The 24142-nt window shown below is 65.1% G+C and overlaps 1 protein-coding gene and 1 long non-coding RNA gene across 11 annotated transcripts in view; one reads left to right on the forward strand and one right to left on the reverse strand.

Moving 5' to 3' along the window:
* Nucleotides 1-10811, forward strand: part of BAHCC1 (BAH domain and coiled-coil containing 1) — a 90589-nt gene extending 79778 nt beyond the window's left edge. For all 10 annotated transcript variants that reach the window (XM_073311311.1, XM_073311317.1, XM_073311320.1 and 7 more), the window contains 9 exons: nucleotides 2077-2209; nucleotides 2762-2876; nucleotides 3349-3424; nucleotides 3862-3970; nucleotides 4501-4623; nucleotides 4866-5039; nucleotides 5536-6665; nucleotides 7243-7479; nucleotides 8196-10811. In XM_073311311.1, coding sequence (XP_073167412.1) covers nucleotides 2077-2209; nucleotides 2762-2876; nucleotides 3349-3424; nucleotides 3862-3970; nucleotides 4501-4623; nucleotides 4866-5039; nucleotides 5536-6665; nucleotides 7243-7479; nucleotides 8196-8402 — 2304 coding nt within the window. In that variant the 3' untranslated portion in view covers nucleotides 8403-10811. The remainder of the gene's footprint in view (nucleotides 1-2076; nucleotides 2210-2761; nucleotides 2877-3348; nucleotides 3425-3861; nucleotides 3971-4500; nucleotides 4624-4865; nucleotides 5040-5535; nucleotides 6666-7242; nucleotides 7480-8195) is intronic.
* A 5066-nt stretch (nucleotides 10812-15877) lies between these two features.
* LOC140897862 (uncharacterized) lies at nucleotides 15878-22881 on the reverse strand. The gene is made up of 3 exons (XR_012154836.1): nucleotides 22813-22881; nucleotides 22677-22729; nucleotides 15878-16284 (listed from the first exon to the last, which is right to left on the reverse strand). It is a non-coding gene; the product is annotated as an uncharacterized lncRNA (long non-coding RNA).
* Nucleotides 22882-24142: the final 1261 nt, after the last annotated feature.

The raw sequence follows: 24142 nt of genomic DNA on the forward strand, positions 1-24142 counted from the left end.
AACCCCTCCCCCACCTCCATGAGCCCTGCCCCCACCCCTGCTACAGCAACCCCTCCCCCACCTCTGCCAGCCCTGCTCCCCACCCCCGCTGCAGCAACCCCTCCCCCACCTCCATGAGCCCTGCTCCCCACCCCCGCTGCAGCAACCCCTCCCCCACTTCCGCCAGCTCTGCCCCCACCCCCGCTGCAGCAACCCCTCCCCCACCTCCATGAGCCCTGCCCCCACCCCTGCTACAGCAACCCCTCCCCCACTTCCGCCAGCTCTGCCCCCACCCCCGCTGCAGCAACCCCTCCCCCACCTCCATGAGCCCTGCTCCCCACCCCCGCTGCAGCAACCCCTCCCCCACCTCCATGAGCCCTGCTCCCCACCCCCGCTGCAGCAACCCCTCCCCCACTTCCGCCAGCTCTGCCCCCACCCCCGCTGCAGCAACCCCTCCCCCACCTCCATGAGCCCTGCCCCCACCCCTGCTACAGCAACCCCTCCCCCACCTCTGCCAGCCCTGCTCCCCACCCCCGCTGCAGCAACCCCTCCCCCACCTCCATGAGCCCTGCCCCCACCCCTGCTACAGCAACCCCTCCCCCACCTCCATGAGCCCTGCTCCCCACCCCTGCTACAGCAACCCCTCCCCCACCTCTGCCAGCTCTGCCCCCACCCCCGCTGCAGCAACCCCTCCCCCACCTCCATGAGCCCTGCCCCCACCCCTGCTACAGCAACCCCTCCCCCACCTCCATGAGCCCTGCCCCCACCCCTGCTACAGCAACCCCTCCCCCACCTCTGCCAGCTCTGCCCCCACCCCCGCTGCAGCAACCCCTCCCCCACCTCCATGAGCCCTGCCCCCACCCCTGCTACAGCAACCCCTCCCCCACCTCTGCCAGCTCTGCCCCCACCCCCGCTGCAGCAACCCCTCCCCCACCTCCATGAGCCCTGCTCCCCACCCCCGCTGCAGCAACCCCTCCCCCACTTCCGCCAGCTCTGCCCCCACCCCCGCTGCAGCAACCCCTCCCCCACCTCCATGAGCCCTGCTCCCCACCCCCGCTGCAGCAACCCCTCCCCCACCTCCATGAGCCCTGCTCCCCACCCCCGCTGCAGCAACCCCTCCCCCACTTCCGCCAGCTCTGCCCCCACCCCCGCTGCAGCAACCCCTCCCCCACCTCCATGAGCCCTGCCCCCACCCCTGCTACAGCAACCCCTCCCCCACCTCCATGAGCCCTGCTCCCCACCCCCGCTGCAGCAACCCCTCCCCCACCTCCATGAGCCCTGCCCCCACCCCTGCTACAGCAACCCCTCCCCCACCTCTGCCAGCCCTGCTCCCCACCCCCGCTGCAGCAACCCCTCCCCCACCTCCATGAGCCCTGCCCCCACCCCCGCTGCAGCAACCCCTCCCCCACCTCCATGAGCCCTGCCCCCACCCCTGCTACAGCAACCCCTCCCCCACCTCTGCCAGCCCTGCTCCCCACCCCCGCTGCAGCAACCCCTCCCCCACCTCCATGAGCCCTGCCCCCACTGCAGCAACCCCTCCCCCACCCCTGGCAGCAGCCCCCATGGCCCCTAGTCTGTGGCATAGGAGCCAAGCCCTGAACCACATCCTGCCCAACCTGCCACGGTTGGGAAGAGACGCTGAGGCCAGCTACCTGCAGCCCCCTGACTAGTCACCAGCCACCCAGCCGTCCAGAGATAAGGGGCTGGTCAGGGGCCTGTGGGCAGAGAGCCATCTGGAGAGACCGAGCTGGCCTCAGGGCAGCGGGGGCTGGAGTCCTGTCCAGGGCTGTCTTTGGACCTTAAGGGGGCACTGGGGTTTGGGAGGAGCAGTAGGGAGAAGCCCCTTGGGGCCATCCCTCCCTCCAGACGCTCCCAGGCTTCCCCCAGGCCCCCGAGACGTTTGCTTCCTCAGGCTGGCCTGGCTGCAGGCAGAGCTGAGCTCCCTGCTGGTGCTGTCGGGAGAGACCCAGGTTCAAGGCCTGGCTGAGCCACCGATGCACTCAGTGGCCTGGCTGGGGGCTGGGCGAGGGGCTCCCTGGCGGCCCCCAGACCACAAGGGGGGGGTTGCTCATGGCCCCCGGCACTCTGTCCCCACAGTGCAAGGGGCGGGCGGTCAGCAAGCTGCTGGAGAGCTTCACCGTGGAAGACGACTTCGAGTTTGACGACAACAGCAGCTTCTCAGAAGAGGAGGAGAGCCCTCGGCTGGGGGCTGAGCAAGGCGCAGCCCACGGTGAGCTCAGCCACCCGGGCAGAGCCCAGGGCTGCCAGGCCACTGGGGGATGGGGGAAGATGGCACCATTCTCCAGCAAATGCAGCCTGGGGTGTGGGATGAATGGACACAGCTCAGGGGGGTCCAGGGCAGAGGAGTCAATGCTAAGGCACCCGACTCAGGACTCCTGGGTCCTCCCTGGGTTTGTGTGTGATTGCCCTGCTCTGTGCCTCAGTTTCAACCATGGGGCTCTCAAGAGTGAGGCAGTGGGGCTCAATCCAGTTACGTCTTGCAGCACTCTGGGATCCCTGGAGCGAGGTGGGGCCACAGAGTGGCGGGCCAGGATCCCGGGGGGCACAGTGCACCCCACGGCTTGTTTCAGCACTCTGTAACAAGAGCCAGCATCCCGTGGGCAGCCCCCAGAAGCTAATGAGCATGCTCCGGATCCCTAAGCCACGGGAGGGGCCGTGAAGCGTGAGAGTGACGGTGGTGTGGCTTGCCTTGCGGGCACGGTGTGGGCAGGGGGGCAGGCACTGGCTGCCTGGGGGACTCATGCCCCATCTTCTCCCCCAGCGCACTCCTGTACTATCCGCAAGGAGGACCTGCGGGATGGCCTGCACGTGCTCATCCCCAAGGAGGACAGTCTGCTGTATGCCGGCAGCGTCAAGACCCTGCAGCCTCCGGACATGTAAGGGCCACGCTGGCATGGGGGAAAGACGCGGGGGGGAGACCTGCAAGGAAGGAGATGGACGGATGGACAGACAACCCCTGCACGGGCGGGGCTGCTGTGATGCCCCTGGCCCGCCAGGGTGGGTTGCCCTCTAGTCCCTTTTGGATTTTCCCTGCCGTTCTCCCTCGGAGAGGCCACTGAAAGCAATGATTCTCTGGGAGCGCTCTTGGGATACGAAATGAGTCCTGTCCCGGCCCAGCCCCCCACACCCTGGTCCTGTCTCTTGCGCGGCTGCTGTGGCAGGCCCTTGGATTACCAGGCTGGCCCTGTGACCCCAGACTCTCGTCCAGCATAGCCACTCACTGGGCTCCAGGCCTCTCGGGCCGGATGTCCCACCTTCCCCATTCTGGGTGAGCTCCGAAAGCAGAGGCGAGCCCCTTCCTCCCGCCGCGCTGGCCTGACCCCTTTGTTCGCTCAATCCCCCCTGCAGCTACAGCGTTGTCATCGAGGGGGAGAGAGGAAACCGCCAGCGGATCTACTCCCTGGAGCAGCTCCTGCAGGAAGCCGTGAGTGCTCTGCTCACCCTGGGTAAACACAGAGCTTGGCCCGGAGTCCCGGGGAGGGAAACAACCTGCCTCAGACAATCGGAAGGTCCCGACCATCTGTGCAGGGCAGCCTTCAAAGTGCGGGCAGGAAGGGAGGGCTGACGAGCGGCCGGGACAGCGGGGGGGCAAACAAGGGCAGGCCCGCACCATGCGCTGGGGCCAGCGGGGGACGGGAGCCAGGCCGGGACAGCAGCAGAGCACCCCGGGCAGCGGCTGGAGCACACCAGGACTAGCTGCCCCAGAACCCCACTGGTTCTTTGCCCCGTGTGCACTTCCCAGGCAGAGCTCTCCCCAGGTGGTGCGACAGACACCCCCCCACACACACACCCCTTGCAGGGGAAGGAGGCCCCAGCCCTGCCGAGGAGCCCCCAGTGACTCGCGCTCTTGTCTCCTTCCAGGTGCTGGACGTCAGACCCCAGTCCAGCCACCACCTCCCACCAGGCGCCAGGGTGTGCGCGTACTGGAGCCAGAAATCCCGCTGCCTCTACCCGGGGAACGTTGTGCGAGGTGAGGCGCCCGCAGTGTCCAGGCCAGGCCCCAGGCGCTGGGGTAGGAGCCATTTGGGCTGTGGGGCAGGGCGAGCACTCCTGGTTCTGCTAAGAAATGCAGAGCTACGGCTGGTGGGTGCTCAGGTGCCAGGCAGGGGTCTCCGGACAGGGGCAGCGAGAGGGGAGGTCAGCACGGCTAGCATCTCCCTGGCACACAGCTGGGAGCTCAGCTCTGCCAGGGACACGGCCCTGCGGACATGCCGGGGCTAGACAGAGAGAGCGCAGAGCGAGTGCCGGGCCGGGGGAGCTGGGGATGGGCCTGGCTGAAGGAGGACGCTCGTGCGGCATGCGGATGCGACTGTGGCCCAGAGATGCCCATGCCATCAGCGCGTCCCTCCCTCGTCTGCTGCCTCTGGTGCAGCCTCACCTACTCAGGGCCTTGTCCTCAGCGGGGCACCAGGCTGCTCTGGCAGTGGGGTGGCCCCCCCCACTCGCCCAGCGCTGGGGCTCCCCCTCCCCTCTGCCCGCACTGACAGCATGTCCCCCCAGGTCCCTCCAGCGATGAGGAGGAGGAGGACCTGGACTCGGTGGTGGTGGAGTTTGACGACGGGGACACGGGCCACATCTCGGTGTCCAACATCCGCCTGCTGCCACCGGACTACCAGATCCAGTGTGAGCCGCCCAGCTGGGCCCCGAAGGGGGGCGGGGGGCCGTGCCCTGCCTGGGGCTGGGGGGAAGCCCCGCAGAGAGGCACAAGTTGGGTATGCAGGGCCAGGGGCCAGAGTACTGGCCTCACACTGCCAGGGGGCCGGGCAGGGACTCAGCCAGGTCTCCCTGCCCCTGGGGCCTGGGCTGGCCCATCTGGCTGTGGGCACGAGTCTCCTCCCCAGCCCTGACGCTCGTTGTGGTTACAGGCACAGAGCCCTCCCCCGCCCTGCTGGTATCCAGCACATGCCGGCGGACGAAGCGGTCTTCCAGCGATGCCCCCCCGCCCAGCGAGGCGGTCCCCAGCCTGTGTGTGGACGGGCGTGAGAGCGCCGAGCCAGCCAAAAACTCCAGCAAGAAGGCCGCTGGCAAAGAGAAAGCCGGTAGGTAGAGCTAGGGGCTGGGAATTAGCCTCCCAATGGGCCAAGGGTCCCTCGCCTGCTCTGCTAAAGCCAGCCAGCAGAGCTACGCTCTTCCCTGGAGGGAAACTCCATAGGGGCTTGGGACTGGCCTAGCAGGGAGCTGCGGGTCGGGAGTGAGGGGCACCAGCAGAGCTGGGGTGGTGGAGCCCACGGCTGGGTAGCCGGGGGCTGCAAGTCAGACTGGGCTGGCAGAGCTGCACCTTGGGGGCCACATGCACCCTGCTGGCATCCTGATCCTCTCCAACCAGCGCATTTGTCCCCGACTTGAGAGCTGAATTGGCACAGCCATGCCTGGGGACCCGCGTGTGCGGGGCTCGGTGCCGGGGGTGGCACAGTTGGGAGGCTCTGGCTGTGGATCAGGAGCCTGGCAGAGCCCGGAGCTGTTCCCAGCCACAGCAGCGCCTTGGCACCCAGGGCCAGCCATCGCCCTGACCTGGCTGTTTTCCCCCCCCGGCAGGTAAAGCCGATGTGCTGGCCATGGGTGCCAAGGCGCTGCCGCCGGCTGATCACTTCCTGGGCCGGCGTGGCAGCCCCCTGCTGAGCTGGTCGGCGGTGGCCCAGACCAAGCGGAAGGCGGCCAGCAAGAACCCAGCCGTGCTGCAGAACCTCTTCCAGCTCAATGGCAGCAGCAAGAAACTGCGGGCCAAAGAGGCGCTTTTCCCCGTGCACAGCGTGGCCACCCCCATCTTCGGCAACGGCTTCGGTGCCGACTCCTTCAGCAGAATCGCCAGCTCGTACGCCTCCTTCGGTGCTGGCGCCGGCCTGGTTCTGCCCGGTGCCCAGAAGCTCTTGCGGGCCAAGAAGGTGGAGAGGCTGGAGGCGGAGGTGGGCAAGGGGGGCAGGAGGAAGTCGGGCAGCGAGTACCTGGTCAAGCTGGACCATGAGGGTGTGACGTCCCCCAAGAACAAGAACTGCAAGGCCCTGCTGATGAGCGAGAAGGACTTTGGGCCCAAGCTGGAGCGGCCCCTGCCCAGCCATGGCTACGCCCACCCAGCTTTGGTGGGCAAGGACAAAAAGGGGCGGGCCCCCATACAGCAGCTGCCCATGGGGCTGGCTCTGCGCAAGTACTCGGGCCAGGCCGACTACGCCCTGAACTGTGACAGCGACTGCCACAGCTCCTACTCCGACGAGGACGAGGAGGCCGGCGGGCTGGGCGCCAACGTGCCCTCGCGCTTCATCACGCGCCTCTCGGTCTCCTCCTCCTCCTCCGGCTCTTCCACCTCCTCCTCCTCTGGCTCCATTTCCACCTCCAGCCTGTGCTCCTCCGACAACGAGGACTCCTCCTGCAGCTCCGACGACGAGGACTCCACCCTGCTGCTGCAGACCTGCCTCACCCACCCCGTGCCCACCCTGCTGGCACAGCCCCAGGCCCTGCACTCCAAGAGCAGCACCCCACAGAGGTGCTTCATCGCCAAGGCCGCCGCCGCCAGCGCCAAGGCCAAGCTGAAGCGCAAGGAGGCCCTGAGCTTCTCCAAAGCCAAAGAGTTCTCCCGGAGGCAGCGGCTGCCGTCGGTGGAAAATCGGCCAAAGATCTCCGCTTTCCTGCCGGCACGGCAGCTCTGGAAGTGGTCGGGGAACCCCACCCAGGTAGGTCCAGCCCCACCTCCAGGTACATCTGGCCCCACCCCTGGGTACATCTGGCCACGCCCCTGGCTGTATCTGCCTCCGCCTCCCAGTACATCTGGTCCCGCCCCTGGAAACATCTGGCCCCGCCCCTGGTATGTCTGACCCCACCCCCAGGAAGCCTCAAGGACAGGGCAGGTAGAGGCCTCCCATGCGATTGTCCCTGGCTTGTTAGCGTGGGCACTGCCTGTAGGTGGGACGAGGGGCAGGGCGCGCCCTTAACGGGGATGCCTTGGGTCGGGGAGCTGCTGGAACAGGCCAGCACCTCCACAAGCAGACCCCTGCCAGGGAGGCACAGTCACTGCCTGAGGGGGCACGGGCTTGGCAGAACTGCCCCACCCCTGCCAGGGGCACCCCATCCCCACCGCTAGCCCTGGGCCTGCCCTGTCCTGCTGGGAGCCCATGGACTCGCTGAGGGGGCCTGGAGCCGCTGCATCGCTACCAGCCCCCCGCCATCTCACCAGGGCAGCCGTGCCCGGGATGCCAGTGTGGGGCGGGAGGGTCGCGAGCTGGGGACTGACTGCATCTCCACCCCCCGCAGAGAAGGGGCATGAAAGGCAAGGCCCGGAAGCTGTTCTACAAGGCCATCGTGCGGGGCAAGGAGACGCTGCGCATCGGCGACTGTGCCGTGTTCCTCTCGGCCGGCCGGCCCAACCTGCCCTACATCGGGCGCATCGAGAGCATGTGGGAGTCGTGGGGCAGCAACATGGTGGTGAAGGTGAAGTGGTTCTACCACCCCGAGGAGACCAAGCTGGGCAAGCGGCAGAGCGACGGCAAGGTGAGGGGGTGGGCGGCTGGGCATGGACCCTGGATGGGGCGGGTGGCCGGGCATGGATCCTGGACATGGGCAGCGGTGCTGAGCAGATGGGTGCGGGACAGGGGCAGCTGGGTGGATGGGGGCGCTGGGCAGCCAGGCATGGGATGGGGCAGCTGGGCATGGGACAGGGGTTGCCAGGCAGATGGGCACAGGATTGGGGCGCTAGGCAGACAGGCATGGGATGGGGCGCTGGATGGACCGGCATGGGATGGGGGTTGTTGGGCAGACAGAGATGAGACAGAGATTACTAGCTAGATGGGCACAGGATTTGGATACTGGGCAGATGGGCAGGGGATGGGACATGGGGCAGACAGGCACAGGACGGGGTGGCTGGGCATGGGATTGGGGTAGCTGGGTGGACAGACATGGGATGGGGGTTGCAAGGCAGATGGGCACAGGATGGTGTGCTGGGCTGTCAGGCATGGGAGGGGGCACTGGGCAGACGGACACAAAATGGGGGTTGCTGGGCGGACCGGCACAGGACGGGGCACTGGGCGGATGGGCGCAGGGCGGCCCCTTTCCCGAGAACCCGAGGGCTGTGCTCAGAACAGGGTGCCACGGAGCTCCCAGCATGGCGGACAGGGCCCAGTGTCTGTGTTGGGCCGGGCCAGCAGCCCGTCCAGTGGCTGAAGCCCCTGGGGCCTGCAGGGGACCCTCATCCTGCCCTCTGCCCGCAGAACGCACTGTACCAGTCGTGCCACGAGGATGAGAACGACGTGCAGACCATCTCGCACAAGTGCCAGGTGGTGGGGCGGGAGCACTATGAGCAGCTGACCAGGAGCAAGAAGTACCAGGACCGCCAGGACCTCTATTATCTAGCGGGGACTTACGATCCCACCACGGGCCGGCTGGTGACTGCCGACGGCGTCCCCATTCTGTGCTGACCCCGTCAGGGGCGAACCAACCACCCCCCGGCCACTCACTGGCAAACACGCAGGGGAAAGGAGCCGGGAACTGGGGCCAGGAGTGGCCGGGCATCCTGGGGCCTTTTGCCTCCCTCTCTGGGTGGGCTGGCCAACGGAAGGGCTGCGCTGACATCGCGGAAGCTCTCCCAGCAGCACCACCTCTGCCCGTTGGAGCCAGGCCCGGTAATTATGCAAACCCCCGCCCCCCAGCGGCACGACCCCGGCAGCTCCCGCGGAGCAGCGACCCGGATCCCGGCCGCAGGGCAGAGCCAGCCTGGCTCACCAGAGACCTGCACACAGAGCTCTCCTTCCCGTTGGCAGGCACGGAGAGATTTGAATTCAAGCCATACTGTCCCTAGTACCTCGGACTGTTTGCCAGCAGGTAAAGCAGAAATCAGGTGTATTATTCTATTTATTTCTCGTGTAAATATTGTATTTCTTCCGGGAAGTTTTATGGAAACAGAGAAACCGACAGACAAACGGGGGGCGGGGGGGTTGCAATGCACTGTTTGCCCCCAGCCTGGCTGAGGCCGAGGACAGCTGGGGTTTTCTGTACATAGGGAGGGAGCAGGGAGGGCCCCGGCGCGCTCACCCCGCGGATGGGACGGCGCCCGCCTGGCCGGACTGTGTAATATAGACCCCCTGGGGCACGCTCCCTCGGTCCTTCGGTGTATTATTATTATTCTTATTCTGATGCTAGTGCCCCCGGTGCTCTGTCGGGGGGCACGAGCCCTGTGACGGGGGAACAGAGAGAGTATATATATTATTATAAACTTGGGCAGTGAGGCCAGGCCATGCTCGGCAGGGAGCGCACAGCCCGAGCTAGCTTCCCTCGGGAACCAAACACGCCCGCCATGCACACGCATGCAGCCGCCACACGCACAGACCTGCCGCTCCTGCATGCACCCGCGCCCCACCCAAGCAGGAGACAGAGCCGGGCTAGGCGTCTCCCTGTGGCTCCCAGCCGCGCCGGGACCCCGGTTAAAGGACGTGGGTGGATGTGTGCAGACGGTGGGAGGGGGGGGCATTCGCATGTGGACGTGGGCACGCGGCGGGGTGGGCACGTGGCAGGGTGGGCACGCGGAGGGGTGGGCACGCGGAGGGGTGCGCGGGTGCTGAGAGGACAAAGCGCAGGGGTGCCTGACAGCACCGCACCCCCTCTCAGTTGAGGCCGGGCAGCCCCAAACCTCTTTTCTGAATCCCATTAATCCATTAAACCAAACTAACCCAGACCCTCTCAGGATAAGACATAGGGGCCTGGCTGGAGCCAGCGCGGCCCATGGGCCGTGGCTGCCCCGATGCCCTGGTCTGGGGCCCAGCTGGGGCCGAGATGTCTCTTTCCCCTTTGAGTGCCCTCGGGCTTGCAGCTCTGGCAGTGGGGCTCAGCCACCCCCCAGCCGGGCTGCTCACGCAGGGCAATTGGGGCTTTTCCGAAAGCAGACCCCAGTGAGCAGGTGCCCAGGCAGGTGAGGCTGAGTCAGCCGGGAGTGGGTATGGCACCCTGCTTAGATCCCATTGCCCTGGCGTGCCGAGTTAGCCAGAGGGGCAGTGGGTGGCTTCCTGCAGTCAAACCAAAGCACCACCCCCCTGCTCACCCACCCCCACGGGGGCTACGCTGGGAACCGGCTGGGACACTCAGGAGCAGGCCCCTGCCGTGGCCGGCCCCCGCGCCTGCTCTGTGGGGGTGATGTGCAGCCATCCCAGCTCTCCCCCCCAGGGGTCTCCGACTCCCCCCATGACAGCCCTGCCCTGCAGGGAGGTGGCACCCGCTGGGCACACTACTGGGCTCCGTGTGGCCCATGCCAGCTCGGGGTAGCATGGCCCCACTGAGCGGGTTGGGCACCCCCAACCAAGGACCAGACATCCCCAAGGCCCCGTGCTGCCCCAGGGCCTGGCAGTCGTCCCAACTCCCAGGGCCGCAGCAGGGGCTGATGTAATGTGTTCTGAGGTGCCCCCGCAGCCCCCACTCGCCCAATACTTTGCTGTCTGTGGTTTCTGCCCACTCCAGTCGGGGACCCGCGCCCTCACTGGGGCAGGGGGACGCTGGCTCGTCCCAGCCCCCCCTAAAGCTCCAGATAGAAGAGAAAGGAGCCTCCCCTCCCCCCGGTGGTCTCAGAGTAACCCAGATTCCTGCTGAGCGTGCAAGACTCCCCCCGGACCCTCCCCCTCGAGTGGCCGTGCCCCCCTCCCCCTGGCCACGCTATGCTGTAAATGTGTAAAGGGCCGTTCTGCGCCGAGGGGAGGGTTTTTTTCAATGTAAACACTAAAAAACTACAACAAAAAAAGGGGGAAACACCCCAGTTTTCTGAACAGCAGACGATGTAAAGGCCTTTTAGTATGGAACTTTTCTATCGATAACTTGGCTTATGAATAAATATATGAAACCTTGCTGGGCGCCAGGTGTTCATGCCTTGTGGGATGGGGCGAGGAACCAGCCCCACAGGGGCAGACAAGCACGGGGCACCGGGGCAGGGCTCTAACCTATGTACGGGGGGTGCCAAGCCCTGGGGGTGGGCTGTGAGGGGAACGGATGGGGAGTGCCCTGCGCGGGTGGGGGGGCATTAGAGGGAGGATCAGAGGTGCCCTGCATTTGGGGAATGTTGGGGTGAGGATCAGAGGGGAGGATTTGGGGGTGCCGTGCACTGGGGGGGGAGGATTTGGGGGTGCCGTGCACTGGGGGGGCATGCCAAGGGGCATCAGTAACATGGGCGGGGTTACGGTGACAGCCAAGGGTCAAGTGTTGCACTGGGGAAAGCTGGATGCCAGGACCCATCTCCATGTGACCTCGCTTTGCCTTAGCACTACTCAGAGCAGGCCGACAAGACACCTAGCTTCTAGTTCCCAGTTCTGCCACTGAGGCCCTCTGCGGCTGCAGACAAGTCCCTTGGGAGGTGGGGAGGGTGGCTCTGTGCCTCAGTTTCCCCTTCTGCCTGAGGAGTCTCAGTGGCCTCCCCAGAGGAGAGACTGGGACTCACACAGGGGCGTGCTTTGAGATCCTTGGCAGAGCAGGAAGGCTGAGCACTGCCTGGGTTCAGGCCTTGGCTGGCCTGGTGCAGCCCACCCCCTTCTCCAGCAGTGTGGGGTCAGGGTCACCCCATGGCCTGATTGCAGGCCAGGCCCCCTCCCAGCCGAGCCACTTGCAGCATGGGGGCTGTAAATCCCAGCACGGCCCCCCGCAGCTGCTGGCTAATGACTTAGTTTTATATCTTAATTCAAAATTTTATTGCCCTCTTCCCGAGCGCAGAGACCGAGAGGTGTAATTAGCAGCCAATGCAATTACCGCCAGCCCCCTGCCCGCCGGGCCCGGCTCCAGCACCACGCTCAGGAAGGGGGCTGGACCTGCTGCTGGCACAGGGCGGTCCGGATGCCCAGTGCAAGCGGGGTCTTGCTGGCCCTAGTCCTCCTGCAGCCATGGCAAACACATCTGCTCCCCGAGCTCGACAGACAGACACCGGGGGTGGGATAAATTGATACACGGGCTGGTGCAGTGAAATTAATGGGTGCACTGATGACAGGCAACGGGGGGGGGGCTGGTGAAATGTTAGGGTGTTCTCAGTTCCAACCCGCATTCTCCAGACAGGGAAACTGAGGCACGTAGCTGGGACCTGACTTCCCACAGTCACACTGTGAGTCAGTGGCAGACCAGTTACAGCCCCCAGGAGCCCGACTGCCAGTGCCACGCTCAACCCCCCAGGCCCCAGCACGACCATAGAATACCATTCGCCAGGGCAGCAAGCAGCACCCAGCTCCTCTCTGGCTGTCCTCTCCCGGCCCCCTCCCATGCCAGGGATGCTACCCCATTGCCAGGCCTCTGCAGGGACGCTGCATGGGGCTTTGGGGCTGGTGTGGCCAGAGCACAGCACTGGGACCCAGACAGGGCAGATCTAACCCCAGCAGTGAGACACCAGGATGGGGGCAACTGTGGCTCCCCACAAGCATCGACGGGCAGGGGTGTGAATGCCCCCAGAAGTGGGGGCATGTTGCTGGGGGGCAGGGGTCCAATGTTCTGTCTCCTCCTCTCACTGCCAGCCACAGCACCCCAGCTGCCTGCCCCCCTTCCCCACCGGCCCAGCTGCTCGTGTTTCCGCGCTGTGTGGAAAGTGATCCCGCCCCAGGGGAGGCCAGCATGTAGGCCGGGGATTCGGCTTTCAGCCCAGCACTGCTGCCCGGGCCCCCCAGGCCACACCAGCCCCTTTGTCCTGACAGCCGGCTCAGCTTAATTCTGCCCAGCCGAAGAGAGATGAAATTAAACAGGAGCCGGCCCAGCCCGCAGCGAGCCTGGCGTGGAGCGGGGAGCTGCATGGCCACAGGCCTGGCTCTACCCCGTCCCAAGCTGGGGGTGGGCACCAGGAAGCGCTGATGGTTGGCTTGATACCAGGGGACGGGCCCCACGGGGCGAGCCGCCCTCATCTCAGGCGGGCCCAAGGGGCCATGCAGCCATGCCTCCTGGGCAGAGTCCTCCAAGGCCAGCCAACCACTGACGCTCACCAGCCGGGAGCAGGCCCAGGTGCCAGCAAGCGCCGGGGACCATGTCACCTCTCCGTGTCCCATGCACCTTCATCCCAGCCAGGGCCCACAGGCCCCTGGGGTCAGGGCCCACAGGCCCCTGGGGTCAGGGCCCGAGGTCTCCATCCCTCCTTCGCCCATCCCAGCTAGTACAGGATCAAATTCCTCTCCCCACCCACCAAGGCCATGGCCAGGTGCAACTCCCCTCCCGCTTTCTGCCCCACGCCTGTCTCCCCTGTGCCCTCCCGCCCGGAGCAGGGCCCGCACTGCGTGGGGGGCAGCTCCCAGAACACACAGGGTTAAAAACGAAGCGCTGGCCTGTGACCAAGACAAACGAGGCATTACGGGAGCTGCCGCAGCAAGATAAATGGTGGCACCGGGTGACTTTGATCAATAAACGGGACATTGGCGCAGGTAGAGATGACAAGCGGGGCCGATCGCAATTAGTTTTTAATACCACAAACCAATTGGGGACGAGGGCACGTTAATTATTCATCCACCAAGCACTGGCCTCGCCTCCTACCGAGCTGCGCAGAGAGCAGCAGGCACCCCTGGCCGGTGCCCCACAGCCAGAGGAGGGGGGGTCCGCAGGGATGCCGATGGACAGAGATTCTCCCAGGGGGCCTAATGGGCACCGCAGGGTGCCGCGTCACCCAGCCAGGTGCCCGCCCAGCCTTGCCTGCGGAAATGGGCTCTTGGGTCAGTCAAGGGCAAAGCGGAGAAGGGTGAGTGGGGAGGGGCTTTCCCAGACACGCGCCCCCCCCAAGCTTCCAAGCGCCACATGGGCAGCCTCCCGCCCCCTAGGCAGCTGCCACCTCTCACCTGTCAGGCATGAGCTGACTCCCACCAGCAGCCCATGACGAGCACAGACTGGTCAAGCCGCCCACATCTCCTCTCTGCCCCCAGTGCCCTCTGGATGGTGGGGCTGGAGTTAATCCCATTCTGGGGCTGGCAGCCCCATGCACCCAGACCCCCTTGTCAAGTGCCAGCTGTCGCCCAGGCCCCCCACAACCTCCATCACAGCCCCTGCAGCCCCAGGGCAGGAGGATCCATCACGGGCTAATCCCACGGGGGCAAAGGCGAGGGGCCCAACCTCCTGCCCTGCCCAGCCCAGCTCCAGGCTGGCCCTGATGGGCCATAACAGCCACCTGCAGCTTCCACCTGGTCAGGCAGTGATCATGGCGGGAGGGGAGATGCCAAGCCTAGTGGGGGAACAGGGGCAATGGGACATGAAGAGGCATGAGCGTGGGGGGAGAGGGCAGAGCACTGTTTTATCTTGAAGACAGAAAGCCTGAAAGTCCCAGCACGCACCCTGGTGCCTACAGAGCCAGCAGGCACTGGGGTCCAGATTGTCCAAGGGAATTAGGGCCCCAAGATACAGAGAATACCAGGCACATTTGAAAATCACCCAGGGTGCCTGCCTGCACCTTTAGGCCCCTAACTCCCTTGGGCAGCCTGGCCCCCAGAGGGCATCATGTTCCACCTGGACAGTGACCCAGTGCAGGGTGCTGCCAGGCAGAGGGGAGGGTCCCTGTCCCAAGGAGCTCCGAGGCCAGAGTGGGGGCAGCCCTGTCACTCCAGAAAAGGCCTTGCCGCAGCCCAGCTGGCTCCAGGGCAGAGGGGAGGGGGTTGCCAAGGAACAGGGGTTAAACCCCAGGAAGTTCAGCAGAGACCACGCCGAGCAGCCATTCCTGAAAGTGCCAAGCTGCACCAGAGGCCCCAGCAGGCAGCACCCAGGGGTTCACTCCACGGGGCGGGACTGGCCACCGTCTTTCCCTGGGGCACTGGAGCCTTGCAGCACCTGTTACAGCCTTGGGGCTTAGGGCAGGGAGCTGGGATTTCTGTCTTCCACCCTCAGCTGCCCCCGGCACACGAGAGGTGATGCCCCATCTAGAACCAAGGGGAGCAATGCTCTGCAGGGCCCTGCGTGCTCATGGGGCCCCTCCTGGCCTGGGTAGTGCCTCCATATTCCCCAGCCATTTCTCTAGGCCAGGCTGGGGAAGCTCCCGGGAAGGGGGCACCATCCAGTCAGACCCACGGGTAGCCCCAGGCTCCCACCCCTGCTGCCAGCTCAGAGGGGAGCCTAGCAAGCACTTTTGGCTGGACACCAGTCCAGACTTCCTGTGCACCTGGGAGCAGGCCCCATGCAGCCAGCTCAGGCTGTGAGACACTCCTGGGAGAAGGGTCTTGAAGCCAGGGGCAGCACTGTGTGTGATCCCAAGCAGCCGGGGTAGCAGCTCCCTGGCACCAAACCTGAGCCAGTTGCTCAGGAGACCCTGCCAGAGGCCCCATGAGCCAAGCCAGCGAGCAGAGGGCCCTGAACTGCCACCCCAGGGCACGAGGCGCTGAAGGGGAAGGGCTACTGGCCATGGCCAGGGAAGTCAGGGCAAGGGGTGACTTTCTGGCTGGACAGTCCCTGCAGGCACCTCCCGGGCCCAGTGCCAGGCAGTAGAGATGGTCTACAGGAAGGACCCAGCGAGCAGTTTGAGGGGCTGCTCCTCCCACGCTGGGGCCAGCAGCACCCCAAGGCTGGAGCCGGGGGGGTGCCAAGGAGCCGCAGTGCTGGATGGCAGGAGCTACAGAACAGCAGCTCAACAGGGACTAGCCAACCCGCCTATCAAAGGGCCCGGGGGCAGGGCTGGGCTAGCAGGGGCCTGCGGGTCAGGACGGAGGGACATCGGGGAAGCTTGCATCACTCCAGCCTGCGCTTTCGCTCCCCCATTGACGCTAGGGCCAGGCAGGATGGGTCTGTTTAGGGACCATCATGGACCCAGCTTTGGAACAGCCCCTAGGAGAAGCCTGTCAGTGGGCCCAAGCCCCTCTGGGTCTCACTCCTTCTCAGGGGAAGCCCTGTGGTTTCCCACCTCCTTAGACTGCACCTCAGGGCCTGTCCCCTGTGCAGGATTAACACCCCTCACCCATAACGACAGTGACACATACTGTTGGCAAAACAGTTGGTTTATTAGTCACCCAGCACCGCCCAGGAAACCCCCAGGGTGGCACAGAGAACAGTGAAAGCAGAGCCTCCTGGTCAACCCAGAGCCCGGCTAAGCTGCAGTGAATCCATATTCTGGCTCCCTCTCTGCCCGGCCAGACTCCAGGTGAGACCCCGACTCCTTCCAACAGCCAGCTCTTGTCCCCTCCCGGCCTTTGTGCTCAAGCGGGGATCCTCGCTCAGCTCCCTTAAGCAGAGGCAGGGAAATCCAGCTCCCTTGCAGCATCAGCTGGTAGGTGATCACATCCTGATGACTGGCTTTGCCACTGTCTTCACAGATGCTCCATTGATCTCGGGTCTGAAGCCATGTCTGACCCCGGAGCAAATGGCTCACTGGGTACCAATACAGCACAGGGGAAACTGAAAATATTACAGAAAATTCCCACTTTCTCCTAGGGCCCATAAGAGCTGTTGCTCCCCACCCTATCCCAAGCCCACAGGCTGGGCTGGGGTGACCCAGCGCTATGGCCCAGCTCCTGTTCTCTGCACTGCCCAGTGAAGTGGATGGGGACCTGGGGGGGTCTCTCTCTCTGCCCCCCAGTAGGGGTACAGGCTACAGCTGAGACAGACACAGATAACCCTGCCTGTTATCAGCAGAGGGCAGATATCTCTGGGTCCCAGCCTAGCTTACCCCTTTCCCTGCACAGCTCACCCAAACGGGACACAGGCCAGCCGCTGGCTCTGGTATCTGCACACAGGGGCTGCTTGGAGGCTCCCGAGGGCAGGTAAGATCAAGGGGCTGCACCACGGGGAGTTCTCCCCACACGACCCCAGGGAGCCTGGCTTGATGAGGTCCCACTGCAGCTCCCCAGCCCCAGGGGATTTCTCACTGGTGCCCTGTAACACTGAATCAGCCACAGCAGAGCTGGCTGGTGGCCAGGCAGCTGCTGGCAGGCCAGGGCTGTTGTGGGAGCTAGGCTGCGCCAGGCTGGACAGAGGGAGCCTTTGCTATTCACTCACCCGCTAATGGGGGCTCCACGCTGGGCAAGCTCTGGTGCACGATGCCTGGGGTGCCCACACAGGCGCAGGGGGTGCTGCAAACAAAGCCCCAGCCAAAAGCTTGGAGCTGGGATGAGGTCTGAGGCCCAAACCCCCTTTCCTTGTGAGACCCTGGTCCACCTCCCACCTATCCCCAGAGCCCCTCAGGCAGAGACCGGCCAGGTCCCCTCTGTTCTGGGGAGGGCTGGAGAAGGCTGCTGCTGCAACCTGAGAGAGAAAGGCCTGGAGTCTTGCTCCCCAGCATGGGCAGCCAGGGCCTGGAAAGGAACAAGTCAGTCCTGAACCTCTCCTTGTTCACGCACATGGGGGGCCTACTCTGAGGGGTGTCAGTTCATCCCCATACACAGCCATTGTTCCCAAGCACTGCCTGGCCCAAGGACTCCCCACCCATTCAGACAGCCGAGCGGAGCACAGCCCAATGCACTGGCCCCACAGGGATCCCACGTCAGGGAGCCGGCCCCAGTGGCTAACAGAGGGACAGGAGGGACCCCTGGCTGGGCCAGGCGAGGCTCCCTGCACCCAGGTTAGTCTGCGGCTTCTCAACTAACCCCCCCTCTGAGACTCCCCATCAGGCTGGACTGTGAGCTGCCTGAGCAGAGACTGGGGCCCAGTGTCAGGCTCTGCCCTTTGATGCCAGATGCTGCCCCAGCCATGCAGGGAGAACCAGAGTGCCACGCCCTTCCCCTCCCAGCCTGATCCCTGGGCAGTCCCTGTTGCTGCCCTTCCCCACGGCTCCGATGGGCCAGCTGCAGGTGGCCAGCAGGCACCCGTGGCATGGGATTCCTCCTTTGTATTTCAGGCAGCAGCTCACTGCCCGAGAACTGCGGGAAGAGATGAGCCCTTGGCATGGCACGTCCCACCCTGCAGCTCAGCAGAGCCGCCCAGTGGGGGAGATGCCCCAGCACAGAGCAAGGATGCCGAACCGCCCCGGAACCTGCCAACAAAATAGCCCTGTGTCACGGGGATGGCAGGGCTCCCCCACCCCTCCCTCATGGGCCTGGCTGGGCACCCTGGCATGGCCAGCGCTGGGCTTCCCCACCCCCACAGCTCTGCCGGTGCCCCTCACTCCCGACCAGCAGCCCCACAGCATCACCTTCCTCAAGTCAAAGCCATAATGACCCAATGGCACAAGGCAGGGGGTTCGCTGCAGCCTGTGCTGAGGAAGGCCACCTCGCAGAGTGGGGACGGGAGGAGTGCTGCCTTTGGGGGCTGATCACGGGGCCATCCGAGAAGTGGGTCGGGGCCAGCAGGAGCGGGAAGTGACCCCTCCAAAGCCCCCCCCCCCTGCCCCAAGCAGGGGGGAGGGGAGGGGGAAGCTGCCAGCAGCTTGGTGGGGCCTGGACAGCAGATCCAGGCTGGTTTTGCTTATAGGATCAAAAGTGAAGGCAGTGAGAGCTACAGGGGATTTTAGATTAAAGAGCCTCCCAGAGCCTCGAGTCTGCGCTCAGATGAAGAGCTCACCAGGCCTCAGAGGGGCGAGAAATTCACCAGGCTGAGCTCCCCCGGAACTCTGGAACCCATGGATCCCCCTTGTGATGCAGCAGGGAGCGGGAGTGTTGACCTGGGAATGTGGCAGGGGAGTTTCACTGGGGATGGGATACCTGAGAGCCTGTAACCTGAGCCAGGAGGCGAAGGGGGGAGGTAACACCTCTGCCCGGGAAACTGGACAAAGGCTGCAGGAGGGAGCCTGCTGGAGGGGTTTTGGTTTCAGTTTGGTGCTGGAACGCAGGGAATCCCAGGGCTGGGGTCTAAGCTCCCTGCCCCCCAGAAGGCCTTGACTGAGGGGTCCTGGTTGTACCCACAAGCTCTGTTTTAGACTGTTCCTATTGTCCAATAAACCTGTTTTACAGGCTGGCTGAGAATCACGGTGAATCCCAGGAAGGGGGGTGAAGGGCTTGGACTCCCCCATGCCCCATGACACCCCTTCCCCCCTAGTTCGGGGCCCCTGCTCACAGGCTACCCCACCGCTGCTTTTAGTGCAGCCGCCAGGGCAGGGGCACCATGGGTTGAGCTAGGGGAGGGGGCCCCAGCGGGCAAGGACCAGGGGCAGGGAAAGCATGGCCCCCCAGCAGTGGGGGTACAGCTTGAGGACCAGGCTCGGGCAAACCTGCTGATTTGGAGCCAGCCTGTCTCAAGGACGCGTGGCAGCACAGGGCTTGGCACCGAGGGGGAGAGGAAAGCCAGCCTCGCGGGCAGCTGGGGCAGAGCACGGGCACAGCTCCAGGAGAAGGCTCATGCCTTCAGGGAGAGGCACCCGGGATGCCACAGGGTCAGACCTGCAATCAGCACGCCATCCCCACAGAGCCTGGCAGTGACAGCTTTGCCATGCTGCACAGAGGGGCTGGGGGAGGGGCAAGCTGGGGCCTGCAGACCCTCAGGTGCGGTGGCCCGAGGACCCAAACACCAGCACAGGGAAGAGTTTCTAAAGCACTTCCAGCTGCAGGCCTCTGAGCGGCTGGGAGATGGCGCCAGGGCAGGGTCGGGCCTGGGCAGAGAACCAGGCGTATCCCCCAGAACCCCACAAGCGAGGCTGCAGCCACCCCCGCCCCCATACAGCACCAAGCCTGGGCGGATGCATGGGGGGCTCCCTCTGAGACCCAGGGAGTTGCTCCCTCCAGCTGCTGCACTGGGAGGAGGAAGGGTGAGTGCAGCCTGGCCCTGGAGACATGCCCTCCTCCAGCAGCCAAGGGGTTAAACTAGACCCGAGAGCAGCCGCCCCGGCCTGCCCGTATCTCCTCGTTCCCACCAGCAGGAGGCGCTGAGCCGGGAACGCCCCTGCCAGGCTGGGGAAGCTGGACACGCCCAAGGGATGAGCCCGCCTCATCCCCACCTCGCACCCACCCCCAGCACAGGGCCACGAGAGGGGGCAGCTCCCTGTCCTGGGCCAAACCGCGGCCCTTCTCTGCCTCAGTTTCCCCACCTGTGCAGGGGGGGGAGGAGGGGGAGCCCGCGCCCGCAGCGCTGCGGGGAGCCCGCCCAGAGCGGGACCGACCCCCCCGATCCCTGCCCCGCGGCGCCCATCCCCGGGGCATCGGGCCGTGGGCCGGCCCCCGCCTCCGAGAGGGAGGAGCGCGAGGCCCCGCCCACAGGGTCCCTCCATCCCCCACGCCGGCCGCGCGCGCACGCGGCTCATTGACGCGGGGTGACGTGTACAGGTCTGAGCGATGGACGGGCCCCCAGCCAGCCAATGGAGACCCGACTCGCGGCTCCTTCCCCCACGTGGGGCAGGACAGGCGGCCAGCGTCTACCCGCCATTGGCCCCGCGGCAGCCAACCAGAGAGCGTCAAAACGCAGCTCTGCGCGACCATTGGCCAGCGCGGCTCCCTTTTGTTCTCGCCACCCTGGTGCAGTTAACACTTCCCTCCCCGCAGGCTGGGCCGCGGCAGCCGCTGTCCTCCAGGGGGCGCTGGCTGAGCCAGGCGCCCCGGGACTAGCACGTGCCCCTGGGGTGAGGGCAGCCCTGCACCAGCCCCCTGCAGGGCAGGGCATTGCCAGGGCTCCAGCCGCCCCCGGAGCTGGGGAATCAGCAGCGTGCTCCAGGGAGAGTAATGGGGGCGGGTGGACAAGGGCCAGGTCCCACAGGCAGCTGTGCAGAGACCCCCCCCAGGAGCCTGCGCGGGGCCCTTTACCCACCCCTCAGCGCCACAGACCAGGGAGACTCACGGTGGCAAGCAGTGATCCAGGGCTCAGCCAGCGCCTGGGCCTATGGGCGGCAGCATGTCCTTCGCCCCGACGGAGCCCCCCAGAAAGCCAGCGCAAGCCAGGGTGCTCCTAGCCGGACAGAGCCAGCATCACTCCCAAGGGCAACAAGCTGGGAAAAGGGGAGACCTGCCAGCGGGGCACAATGCCCTTGGCTTCCTAGCTAAGGTGCCACAAGTCCTCCTTTTCTTTTTGCGAATACAGACTAACCTGGCTGCTACTCTGAAACCTAGCTAGGGGGTGGGCTCTCTGCAGAAGCTCTTCCCCTGCAATCCCCCTTGCTGGCAGGGGTGCATGCTCTGCAGGTGGCTCAGTGGTGCACAGGGCAGGGATGCAATGGGGAGTACTCAGTAGGACCCCCATAATGCCCCCACTTCCTCCCCACCAGGGCAAAAATGCAGCCCAGGAAGCTCCCAGATCAGTCAGATGGGTGGGGGAAACCATTACGGGAGCTTTATGGGGGGGTCACACAGCTTACTAGTGTGTGACCCCAGCACACTGGGGCAGAGCCACGATGACCCCCACCCTCCCCAGTGCCACAGATGGGCCATGGGAGGCCGGTGACCAGCCCCCCCAGGCCAAAGGAATTGAACCCACTGCTCGAGCAGAGCCAGATCCTCTGCACCCAGGACAGTACCACACACGGGGGCAGGTGAGCCCAACATCCCTTAGGCCCTGCTGGGATGCTGGCAGGAGGTCACTGGGGCTGTTAATGGCTCTCCCCACTGCCCCGACAGCAGAGCTCCAGCTGCCCCGTTTGCCTGGCTCTGTGCCGGACAGAGAAGCTAGGCAGGACAGTGAGAGGGATGGATCTGGGCACTGGCACAGCCAGCAGCTTCATCTTTGGGGGCTACCAGGCGCTGCACTGGGCATGCATCTGGCCACTTAGGTTCTGCACAGGAAGCCTGAGCCTAGATGGCACCCACCCAGCATCATGGGTGCGCATGGCCCCAGGCTATAAGGCTGCAAGGCTGCCCGGGGAAGCCCTCCGTCCACCCACCCACCCACCCACCAGGGCCTCTCTCCGGCATCCCCAGGCTGAGCCACACAAATCTATCCCAGTTTCCGCCACTAGGTGGCACCCAGCAGGCCATCGCCAAGGGCAGGGGGCAGCTGGGTGTGGGGTGGCTGAGAGTCCTGGAGACCCAGGGCTTCTGAACCGGGGCCAGGGGAGGAGACAGGCAGCCACAGGAGCCTGAGGATGCCCAGCAGGGAGGGCAGCTGCTGGTTGGCTCCATGTTGGGGACACCGTGGGCATGGAGGGTCTAGGTTGCTTTGCTGCACAGGGGAGGCAGGGCCCAGGAGAAGGGCTGGGTGCCCAGACCCACAGCGCATTACCTCTTTGGGAGGAAGGAATGGGAACCCCACACACGGCAGCTGCTCCTTGGGCTGGGGAGAGATGTTCCCTCCCCGAGGCAGGGAGCAGATGGCCCTGAGCGCGACAGTCACTGCAGCACCAGCCCCTGGGTTTGGCTACAGGCCAACGAAGGGTTAAGCCCGCCACCCATCACTCAGCAGCCACAGGGACCCCCGCCCCTGCCCGGCGCAGGGAGGCAGGCCGGGAATTCCTTCCAACACCACGGTATAAAAAGTCACCGACTAAGCAAGTTAACAAGTGAACAATCAACCGCAGCCAAGTTGGCTACGGTGAAGCCGTGACGAATGCCAATTGAGAGACAAGCAAGGGCTGTGGTGGGATCGCTACTGCCCAGCCAGCCGGGCGCAAGGCACAGCGTGCAGACCGGGGCCAGGGGGGCCTTGACAGATGCAGCCGGCATCCCTCCCCGGCTCCCCCCCCTTCCCCAACGCGTACCTCCTGTACTGCGCCAGGGCTGCCCTTTTCTGTGGGGCCCTTCTGGATGGGCTGCAAGGCACAGCGCCCCATCCAGAAAGGCCATTACCGCATGCACCGTGATGCGGTAAACGCCCCCTGCCAGCAGCCCAGCTCTCAGACAGGGGGTGCAGCCAGCAGGGGGCGTCACAGAAAAGGACACTGTCCCCCTCTCTAGGGACCGCCACATCTTCAGCCCTGTTCCCCCATCAGATGCACCGACCTGGAGCTGGTGATGGCCCTGGGTCCCTGATCTTCTCCGTCCAGCCAGGCTCCCTACAAAGTGCATGGACACACCTGTTAGGAGCCAGACATCATGTTCCAGACACCAAGCCCCCACCCTGAAATCAGCCCCTTACCTTCCCTGGGATCAACACAGCAGCTCCCTACCCTGGGAGCTAAAGGATTGGTATAGCTCCCCCTCCTCCTTATATAGGGAGTGGTGTTGCGGGGAAAGCTGTCCCTGTGGATCACCCATTCCCACTCAGCTAGTTCCATGCACCCTGCTGACCAACCTGCCTCACGCCCAAGGGAGCTGGAAATACCGCCATCTGCCAAGAACAAGAGAGAATCTCGAAAAAATGGGGGGCGGGCACCACCCAGTCTGGTTCCCAACGCCACACAGCCACAACCCCCCTCCTGAGGCTGCCCCCGCTGGATCTAGGGGGGTCTCCCAGCCTGTCCTGCTCCCAGGAGCCCCTCTCCCTGCAACCCGTCTCTCTCAGGATGCGAGGGACAGCCCCTGTTTGGGGAGGGGGCAAGCCCTGGCCATGGTGACGGAGTGGCAGGGGCCCCACTCGCCACGTGGAAACTGACATTGCCATGCACCGTCCCCTGCTCTCCGTGCACCAGGCCTGAGGGGCAGGAGCCAGGGGTCTCTCCCCACGCCAGGGTCAGGCCCAGGGCCTGAGCCCTGCAGGCCAGGCTCCTCTGGGAGCTGGAGGGGGCCCAGAGTGCCGGCAAAGAGCAACTGCCGCTCACCCCCTCTCCTGCTCACCAAGCCCCGACCTTGGCATCTACCCTGCAAGAGTGGAGGCATCCCTCATGCCCTGGCCTGCATGGAAGGCACACCCCCCTCACGGTGCCAGCAATGGCATTGGCTGCCGCAGAACCCCCAGGGCCCGGAGCCGACACCTCTCGGAGTCTGCCTGGATCACAGCTTCTGTGGTTTGTCCTAGGCTCCTCCAGCGGCTCCCGAGGAGCAAAGGGAGAGGTGGCAGACGGGCAGGTGGCTGCCCTGTGCCCACTCATGCCAGGGGAGAGCTGGGCCTTGGGACTCAGATCCTCGCAGGTGGGCCAGAGAGACCGACCCCTGCTCAGCAGCAGTCAGCGAGCAAGCAGGTCCCCTCAGATCTGGGCAAACATCCCTCCATGGCCAGCCTGTGACCAGCCCCCGGCCTCCCTTACTCTGTGGAACCTGATGGGGAGTGCGGAGCCCCATCGGCACGTCTGTCACTCCCAGACACACCAGCATCGGCATCTCCCCATAACTGACGCAGGATGGTGGCAGTGTCGAGAGACACTGGCTCTGAAATGGGGGAAGGGGAAGGGCAGGATGATCCCCACCACAGTGCCAGCTGGGATGAGCTGGGGGGGCTCTGCTCCCCCTTCACAGCTGGTAGCCCCTTGGGCAGTTTGCTGAGCTCACCATAACTTCTGCTGATTCTGGTTCCATGAATTAATGGTGCA

The sequence above is a fragment of the Lepidochelys kempii genome, chromosome 14 (assembly GCF_965140265.1).
Source record: "Lepidochelys kempii isolate rLepKem1 chromosome 14, rLepKem1.hap2, whole genome shotgun sequence".
In the NCBI taxonomy this organism is placed as follows: Eukaryota; Metazoa; Chordata; order Testudines; family Cheloniidae; genus Lepidochelys; species Lepidochelys kempii.